Consider the following 10,443-nt stretch of genomic DNA (forward strand, 5'->3'; position numbering starts at 1 on the left):
CGTAGGCATCTGAGGTCCAAAAAATGTTTTCACACCTTGTTTTCATGTCTGAAGAAAAAAAAACACAGATAAAGCTTATTTTAGGAATTCCTGATTGTCTTTGCTCACTTCTATTCTGGTTTTCTTCTTTCCTCCACAGTGCAACAATGACTATGCCCCAGTGTGCGGCTCCAACAACAAGAACTACCAGAATGAGTGTTTCCTCCGCAGAGACGCCTGCAAGCTGCAGTCTGAAGTCCTTATTATGTCAGAAGGAGACTGTCCTGCCGGTATGTGCCTTTAAATCATAGCACACACACACACACACACACACACACACACACACACACACACACACACACACACCTGCAGAGGAGCTTAATGTCGACACGCCCAGGCAGAACACTGAACAAATGCACAAGCAAACGTGATTAGGAAGAACGTTTTAACGTTAGGAGGCAACGTTCCCGCTGCGTTTCCACGTGTGGAGTAGAAAACCCAAGCAAATTGCAAAATAATGAAAAATCAATCCAGTTTTAACTTTGTTTCATATTCAGGCTGCGTGTTTAACTGTTTGGAATTCAATGAGGCTTCCCCGAGCTGCAATATTACCATTTAAAAGACAAAAGGACGTCTAGGTGGCGAACAAACTGAGGTTTAATGCGACTCACCGAGCAGCAGCCCAGAGTTTCCTCCACATGCAAACAGGGTTAGGCCCGTCTAATAAGACGTACGGTTTACTTAAAGAGTGCATTTAAAAAATCTTCAGGGTAATCTTCCTCGCTGACTATGATGCACAGCGGATGACCTCTTCCTCCAGAAGCTCTGCTCAATGCAGAGAAACATAGATAACTAAAGCAAGACTCAGAGACGTTGATACGTCCCTTACTCCCTAACCCTGATCCGCTCCTTCATGTTGGAGATGAACCTGTGCACCAGATCCTGCCTCATGGTGACCCATTCGTGTCTTCTCCCTTGCATCTTTGCTGGGAAATCCACCGATCCTCATCAAACTGTGCCTGAAATGTTGGAAAGATGTTGTTCTTGGACGACGTCGCTGGTTCTTGCTCTAACCTCTTGGACCTCCAGAAGCTTCTTGTCTGCAGAGCAACCTCTCAACGTGAGGTTTATGATGATACAGAAAACAGTTTGTCCAGCTGCAATACCCTCTGCAGCAATTTCCTTTGTCTGAGGTTGTTTTCGATTTAGCGTTATCATGGCTGCGGCCATAATGGATGAAACCTTTGCTCACACAGAGACAGTGAGGCTGATCATGTTGTGGCATCGACAGAATTACAGTAAGAATCTGTTATTTTAGGCCCTTAAAGCTCTTCTGTATCAGTTTTTATGCATCTGATCATTTTTCATAGTAATTGTAGAACGACTGTCAACAGCGCTGCCTCTGCCTAAAACCTTTGACCAGAACTGAACTGTTACTGAACTGCAGGTACCAGAGATTCTCATTAAAACCGGCGGCTCACAGTGTAAAAAAAATAGACATCCAGAGACAGAAAGGGTAGGGCGAAGAAAAAGTTACATTACTGACCAAAAATAACAGAAAGTATCTGACCAGCTAGATTATTTTAGCACTGATAAAAAATGGCATTTTCAAAGTGTCATAAAGACATTAAGTAGAATGTTATTTAAATGTCAAGTGTTGAAAGTCACCTGGGACGTTCACTGACTCTCCGCTCTCAAACGGCGGCGAAGCCAGAAATTATCTTTGTTTTTGTTTTTTATGGAACAAAAAAAAAAACCAGCACCGATCTGCGGCTCAAGCCCAACAAATCACCGACCTTGATGTGAACGTGTTTGTATGTTTTCGTCTTTCGCCCTGTGTGGTTTTGCCATTGCGTACTGATTTTAGGCGCTTCGGTCACCATTAACGAGGATGTTGGAGAGAGCTACACAAAAAACGATGGTTGACTGATTGCAACGTGAGTGAACGGCTGCACAGCCACCTTCGCTCTGAACCACAGAACTGTTTTTTTTTTATTATTATTATTATTATCCTCAGGAATAATAGGAAGCTGGCCAGAACTGAAGAAGCTGGACGGGGCAGAGTCGTTTCTGATTTTAGCCGCAATGAAGCTTCCTGTGTGGCCTTGGCTCGCGGCTCTACTTTCACCTTATGAATCAGCAATTTAATCTTCACATGTTTGCCATGTTTAGGCATCAACGCTTAAAGCTTTAAAGCAAGCGTGATGTAAGCGTGGTCCAATTAGCATCCTCGTTAAAAACATGCTTTATTCGTCTGTTTGAAGGTTTTTAGACCACACTGCAAAAACGGAACTAAAAGTAGGTAAAATCCTCTTGAAATCAGTGTATTTTTCATTTATTTGAGCTGGTAAATCAGACTATTTGTCAATGGAATAATATTTTTTGCACTTAAAATAAGAACATTTCATCTCCATCATCTTATTTCACGTGCAGGATGTCTAATGATCTTATTTTAGGAGTAGACGTTCTCATTCCATTGGCAAATAGTCTTATTTAGGTGCTCAAATCAAGGAAAAAAATACAAATTTTAAGAAAATTTTACTTACTTTTAGTTCCCTTTTTGCAGTGCAGAAAAGATGCTGAATAGGGTTCCGCCTCCTCGTAAGCAACCTGATCCTTCCACCTTTAGCGGGCAGGTGATTTCAGATATTATTCACTGCTCTAACATGGATCTACCAACTAAAATAACTGGGTATAGTGGTGAGTGTCCCTACCTCTCATTCACGAGGGCGGGGTTTGAATCTCGACTGCTGAGTTCTGTCAAATGGGGGTGTGGCCTAATGTTTAGAGCATTGTGCTTGTGTCCTGCACTGCAAAAACGGATCTAAAAATAAGTAAAATATTCTTAAAGTTAGTGTATTTATCCTTGATTTGGGCAGGTAAATAAGATTATCTGCCAATGGAATGAGTATTTTGACTCCTAAAATAAGATAATTAGACATCCTGCACTTGAAATAAGATGATGAAGATTAATTATTCCTATTTTAAGTGCAAAAATCTTATTCCATTGGCAAATCATCTTATTTACCTGCTCAAATCAACGACAAATACACTTATTTTAAGAAAATTTGACTTATGTCTTGTTCCGTTTTTTTTGCAGTGTGGAGGTTCTGGGTTAAACGCCCACAGACTGCCACGCTGGGTCCCTAAGCAAGACCTTTAAACCCAGATTGCTCCCCGGGCGCTGCACAGTGGCAGCCCACTGCTCCCGTAGGGGATGGGTTAAATGCAGAGAACAAATTTCATTGCAATGTGTGTTGCAATGACAATAAAGATGATTATATTATTATATGAAACAGGCAGTTTTATCAGATGCATATCATTGCCTTCTATTTAATTCCCTCTCCTCTGCTATCGTCTATGGGTGCAGGCAGTTCTCATGCGATCAGCGCCGGCTTGTGCTGTTATTCGGCTGACCAACGGAGATTTTATTTAAATGCACAGACGGTGATTCCAGCGGCCGTGTCGCTTGTTCTCTGTAATGAAGACGCCAGACACTTTTTCCCCCTTTACAGCCTTTTATTCGTTGTGTTTTATGAGCACGTTTCCTTAATGGCATCACCTGAGGTGTTCATCTGTCCCCTTCTGGCAAGAAAAAGACTTGGTGTAATTTTTAGACATAATTGGGATTAGAGTCTGCTGATGGTGTTTGGTGCTGAAGCGGCTGAGTGGGCGTCATCAGTTAGGAAAGGTCACGCACTCCATTAGCTGTGTTGTGAAGAGCCGGAGCGTTTTTATAAAGAATGCGTCACTGTGTTTGATCAGCGCACTCTGCGTGAGTGTTTCTGGTCCTCTGGACCTCCCCTGCTGAATCCCGGCCGGTGGGCAATATAGTCCCCATTTCAATGTGAAGCATAGTTTTAGATCTATAGATGGGACTGAAACTCTAGACACTGATATAACCGAGAAACTGAGATATACTGTACCTCCTCCAATGTTTGGACCGAGCTAAGTAAAAATCCATTTAGTCCTTGTTAGTTAATTAATATTTCATATTATTTGTACCCATAAGCCTCCATGTAGCTGCAGCTAAAGAGGGTAGAACTGCTTCTGTTAAGCTTCAGAGGAAAGTAAAGCAAAGACGTTGAGCTAAACAGACTCTTAATGAGCAGAAGTCTCACTGGGATGACTCGTAGATCTACAGGAGCCCAGTGGTGACCCTAAACATGCTGGGCAGGCCTCCAAGCGTGAATAAAACATTTATTGTGAAGCGGCGTTTGGGGATCTTTTCTGACCCAACGAGCAGAAGGAAACAGTCGCAGTAAGATCCTTTTAAATTCCTTATATTTCCACCTCAGAGACCAATTCGGCATCCTTTTAGCAGCACCAGTTGGGAATCCTGGACTTTATTTTTATTAAAGGGCCGCAGAACAAAAACACCACAGGTGGACTGTAATAAAGCTTTATGCAAGTTTTATTTCTATGTATAACACTCTGCGAAAGCAGGGTGCCTTTATTCTACCGCTGTTCTTTTTCATTTTATCAGGCCAGTTTAACATGTTTAATCCTTAAATGACATATTTAAAGGGATGAGCTTGTTGAGCAAAAGCAGCAACGCCCACGGAGGAATATACCAATTAATGAGTCACGTTTTGAATAATGTGCTTAGTTGTGACTGAGTGAATCCACCGGCGAGGTGTTGCTTGCTGATTTTTTATTTTAAACATTTTTTTTTTTTTTTTTTTTTTTTAGAGCTAGGTGAATCAGAGCTTAAGCCAAGATTGGATGTTGGCTCGAGTGGAGCAGGCGCTGACTCAGTTAGCCTCTCTGACAAGCTGCCGGCAGAAGTCCATTAAAGGAGCCGTGAACGGGCCGGCTCAGCAGAGGGAACGTGGGGAGACGGAGGTGGAAGTTGGGCAACAGTGTGTGTGTGTCTGTGTGTGTTTGTGTGTTTGTGTGTAAAACAGAGCTGAATGCAGTCACATGAACCATCAAGCCTGTTTTCAACTCCTTTGCTTGTGAGTGAGATCCTGTTGAAGCCATGTGACGACAGCAAGAGTGTGTGTGTGTGTGTGTGTGTGTGTGTGTGTGTGTGTGTGTGTGTGTGTGTGTGTGTGTGTGTGTGTGTGTGTGTGTGTGTGTTGCCCATTTCTGAATCGTTTGACAGAGTCAAAAGCATAAACACTATTTTCTTTCATACAGCAAGCAGCACTTTAGAGAACCTAATTCGGGCGTTTGAACGGCGATGCTGTTGTGGTGGCGCTCCAGAATGGGGGACGTTCTCTTTATTCTGGCAACAACTGGCAACGAGGTCACTGTACACAAGTGTTCAGTGTGTGGGAATGAATAGACAGGCTACGGCGGTCACACCATCCCTTCACAGCCGCTTCTCTCCTCTGTGATTTATGACTAAATTAACTTTTCTTGACAACAACACAATAACACATTGGCGCTAATGTAGCTCGCTGCTCCCAGACGACTTTAAGCTATTTCATTCTGAGCTAAATCTCCAGTGCTGGATAAATGGACCCCCCTTCTCCTCCCCTTTCCTTACAAATTTCTTCAGCCTTTGCTTTTTTATCACACTTCAGTTTCAGAGCCTCAAACCCCTCCTTAACCTGCCTTATTAAATCATGAATTAACTGTGATCTGCCATATTTAGCCACACCGAGTTCTATCAACAGACCAGTAGAATCGAGAAATCCCTTAAACAGTCTGACAACAGACCACCGTTGCTACATGCATGCTCAGAATGAGGGATTGCTGCAAAAGCGGCAACACAATGCAATTGACGGTCCACCGTGTCGACATGCTGGCCTGGAGATGCTTCCTGGTTAGCTGGAGGAAATTCCTTGGCACCGACTTGGACCGTCGGATGGAGAGCTTTAGCAGGTTATGACAGGGAGCCTGCTGGGGCTTTAAGATCAGTCATTAATCTGCATGTTTCTAGATGTCTTACATGACATATTTAATGGTCAGATTATAGTGCTTTTAGCCATTTTTCAGGGCTATAGGTGGCACTAGTGGTATTTAAATTCAAAGTCCAAATTAGGTATGTTGGTGAAGATTCTCCGTCATCCAGGTCATGGTCAATACCGTAAAGGTTAAAATATAAAACACTTTTTAAAGTGTTTTATGTTGTTAAATGGCTTTAACGACCGCCCATTACTAAGGGGTGGACCTGTTTCGATTGAATTTGCATGTTATCTAAGCCATTGCAAGGCTTTTGTTGGGCAATGGTATAAAGCTTGTTACTCCACATTACTCCAGCCTTTTTGAATTGAGAAAGCTTCCTGGAGAGGAAGCGAAACGTCTTCAACTACGGAAAACAAGTCCAGTTGCTTTGTTTTTTACTTTTTTTGGAATGACCATAACCTGGATGACTGAGAATCTTCACCAGCATAAAACACTTTCAGATTTAAAATAGAAGTCCAGTTTTTTGTCTTTTTTTTAACAGTTTTTTGGATCCAAATTGAGTAAAAAAAGTGAGAGCCAGATGATGAAAGTTGAGTATAAGCACAATAAATGAAATGTCTCCAGTTTCCAGCTCACACAGAAAGGTTAATGCGGAAGTTCTGTGGAGCCAGTGCTGTGAAATTACATCAAATGGGCCTTTTGCAATGCTGGAGCTCTGTAGATTTCAGTGTGGGACCATGACAGGATGCCACCGCCGCAACAAGTGTGGTCCTCATGACTAAATATTCCACCTGTCACCTGTCAGTGGTTTTATAACGGAGAGTAAGTGCAGAGTCAACAGCTACAAACCCACAGACTTCATGGTTCTGCACATTAGCTCAAGGACTGCGCTCAGAGAGCTTCATGACATCACTGTCTGCTCAGTTATCTAGTTTTTTACAGTTGTTGACCCATAGCTGGTAAACATTGTACTTTTTTTTATGTGAAATATGGTTAAAACATTTTTTCAGAGTCGGGACGCTCTCCACACTGGCGTTCCACGGTTAATCTGAGCTCCCGCCGTCACTAAGACGCCCCTGCCTGTGTGGGAGCGGCTTTATATAACCGCTAAACACGACGCTTTCATGTGGGAAACAATGGTGGGCGGTAACTTCTGTAATGTAGTCTGTTTGGGCTCTCTGATTGGTTGATTGTCCCAGCCAGATCTCCTTAAAATACACGGAACATGGAGTGTGAACGAGTCACGTTGGTACCAGCTGGCTGAGAGGGAGCACTGCTGACCACGCTTCGCTTCTGATCTGTTGCTGTTTCGCTCTCTCTCTCCACCCCGGCTCTCCGTGGTCTGAAATCCCATTAGCTGTAAGAGTGCACAATATAATGGATATGTGTCATCTGGGCTGTGTTTAGCGCTGCTTTCCTGCTAAAGGGGCAGATATTATAAAACAAACGTTGCAGTTAAACAGAAAAGCCATAGTCATGAGGTGCTGGGGGTAAAGAAAAACCACAAACCTGTCTAGGGTATGGATTTAAGCCTTTACTGCAGTTTCTGTTTAGAGAGCAGCGGACGTAGAGACGTTTGACTGACTATTCGGGTCACTTCTTCGGGTCCTTGCGTTATATTTCCAGCATCCTCGGAGAAACTTTGGCATTCATGTTTCTGCGACATTAATATTCCCACTTCCCGTTCTTCTTCGTCAGTCTCCAGCATATCCAAAGCCAAATGCGTGTCTGTTTAGCTGCGGAGCGCGCCGCCGTGTGTGCCATTCTGTGCCGTCTCCTCAGTCGCTTCGCAGGAGCTTTTATGGCTGTAAAGAGCCATCTGCTGCTGCTGGAGATGACACCGACGAGGCCGCTTTGTCAGGGCAGAAACAGCGAGCCCAGTGGAGTAAATCTCTCCAACAAGCTGAATGGGACGTTACTGTTGGACGGTTCAGTTCACTAACTAAGAATGGGCCATAATGATATCAAGCAATCCATCGAAGGCTGGAAACGAGGGGTTGGAATATGAGTGGATGAAAGGAGGCTGGGATACAGAAACCCACACAGCTCCTGCATTTCATTTTAATTACAAGAATTGGCAGAACAAGCTTGAATTAATTGTGGATTCTTTCTAATCCATGCAGGTTCAAAAGTGTCCTCATAAGCTTAAATGTGTCTGTTTTAGAAAGTCAATTATGTTTAGAAAGCCAAGGCAGAGTAACATCTGGTTAGTCATCCAAATCAGCTTGTAGCAGCGTTTGTGTAGCAGCACTTATTGGACTGATGAATACTCTAAACAACGGGAAAGTTCAAGAAGGTCTAAGATGGAGAATTGCAAATGTGCACTAAGTGGGAAAACCTTTTTTTCAGCACTTTTCTGAATCTCCACATGCCTTGCAGCCGTTTTAGTGAGGACACAGGCGGCGGCGTTCTCCATCAGCTGCAGCTGTATTAATTTACTTGTTAGGCAGACCTGTAAGGACAGCTTTGCAGAAATCAATTCAACTAAAAATAAATGCATGGTTGAGTTTTGCAAGATCCTGCTGAGACATTGGTCCTTTAATCCTGGAAATATTTTTTCAGGTGATATAAGGCCCAAGCTCTGAGTCCATCATAACACCGAGATTTTGGCGCTGATCTTTGATTTCTAGCTGTAGTAACTGAAGCTGTATTGTAATTCTTGATAGATCCTCCATTGGGCCAAAAAGGAGCTGAAGAAAATTATGTTATTAATTTGTTTTATGCATCTAGCCAATGCTCTGATAGGTTTATGGTCACCTGGTGACATTGTAATGTAGAGCTGTGTGTCGTCTGCATAGTTATGGAAACTGATGTTGTTTTTTGTTGTAATCTGAGCCAAAGGGAGCACATATAGATATTGAACAGGAAAGGTCCCAAGATGAAACCTTGTGGGACCCCACATGCATTTTTTTGTAGTCTATGATTTAGAGTTACCCGCTGACACATCAAAATTCCTGTTCTTCAAGTAAGATTTAAACCAGCTAAGTGCTGTGCCAGAAAGGCCGGCCCAGTTTTCCAGATGCTCTGATAAAATTGAGCGATCAACAGTATCAAAGCCTGCACTGAGGTCCAATAATACCAGCACTGTGGTTCTTCCATAGTTTGCATTTATATGGATGTCACTGAGCAGCTTGACCTTCATGAGCATGAAAACCTGACTGGGAAACGTCAAAGCAGCTGATCACTGTTAAAAAGGTATTTAACTGTTGAAACAGCTTTTTTAATAATTTTACTGATGAAGGGGAGGTTTGAGATGGGCCTGTAGTTCAGCAGTAGCAACATGTCCAAGTTGCTCTTTTTCAACAATGGTTCAATAATTGCAGTTTTTAAGGCCTGGGAGAAAACACCTGATGGAAAGGATGTTTATTGTTTTAATTAAATCAGACGCTATAACAGGCAACACCTTCTGGAGAAAACCTGTGGGGAAAATATCAAGACAACAAATGAATGAACTTAACTGATGAAAAATGTCTGCCAAACCTTTGTAGTTTATTTTGCAGAATTCAGACATTTTAGCAGAATTAGTTCCAAACAGAGACAGTATTAGCACTGGATCTGACATTGTTTGAACAAACGGACCTTCTCATACTGTGTATTCTCTCAGTAAAGAAGTTATTAGATTTGAGTTCAGCCACCACAGACACTGGAGGGTTTGTTAGCCTGTCAGCTGTGACAAAGATAATTATTATGACTTTTGTTGATAGTCTCAGAAAAGAAAGATTATCTTGCATTTTTCAGTTTTAGGTTATATCTGTGAAGTCTGTCTTTAAAGATGTCGTAGTGAACCTGGAGTCCAGTCTTTCACCACCTTTGTTCGGCTTTTGTAGCGACTTTGTTTCTGACATTGTGTTTTTATCCTTTTGTACGGCACCTTGAGTGTCCAGAAAGACACCTTTTGAATAAAATGTATCATTTTTAGTGGGGAGGAAAACTCCCCTTTAACAGGAAGAAAAGCCTCCAAAGTCAGACTCCATCAGATCCTCCAGGTTGGTCAGAAAGTTTCCTCTCTAAGGAAACCCAGCAGGTTGCATCAAGTCTCTCCAAGCAGCATTCACTCCTCCTGAATGAGCGTAGAGCCACAGTGGACAGTCGTCTGCATTGTTGATGGCTTTGCAGCAATCCCTCATACTGAGCATGCATGAAGCGACAGTGGAGAGGAAAACTCCCCTTTAACAAGGAGGAGAACCTCCAGCAGAACCAGAACCAGGCTCAGTGTGAACGCTCATCTGCCTCCACCCACTGGGGCTTAGAGAAGACAGAGCAGAGACACAGAAAGCTCAGAAGCTCACATTGACCCAGGAGTACTTTCTATGTTAGAGAAGACAGAGCAGAGACACAGAAACTCAATGCAAGACTGTCAGTAAACATTAGCGGGCGCCACACAAACAGTTTTAGACACAAATGCAGGATTTCAACAAATATGCAGTTATTAAAAAAAAATAATAATAATGACCATGACATGTAGACATCGCTGTACAGCATCCATGTTAACAGTTTACTGGTAAAAAGATGATGATTAAACGGGAATTATCCAGTAATGGGTTAATGGGGTTCATTCAGCTTCCTAATCAGTAAATTCCACAGAGTAGTCCCGGTAAAAAGTTAAGA

General features: G+C 42.6%; 1 protein-coding gene across 1 annotated transcript in view; it reads left to right on the forward strand.

Moving 5' to 3' along the window:
* Positions 1–10,443, forward strand: part of tmeff2a (transmembrane protein with EGF-like and two follistatin-like domains 2a) — a 197,304-nt gene that overhangs the window by 68,399 nt on the left and 118,462 nt on the right. Inside the window, exon 3 of the mRNA XM_012879613.3 lies at positions 140–269. Within this exon, the coding sequence (XP_012735067.2) occupies positions 140–269 (130 nt within the window). The remainder of the gene's footprint in view (positions 1–139; positions 270–10,443) is intronic.

The sequence above is a fragment of the Fundulus heteroclitus genome, chromosome 7 (genome assembly GCF_011125445.2).
Source record: "Fundulus heteroclitus isolate FHET01 chromosome 7, MU-UCD_Fhet_4.1, whole genome shotgun sequence".
NCBI lineage: Eukaryota > Metazoa > Chordata > Actinopteri > Cyprinodontiformes > Fundulidae > Fundulus > Fundulus heteroclitus.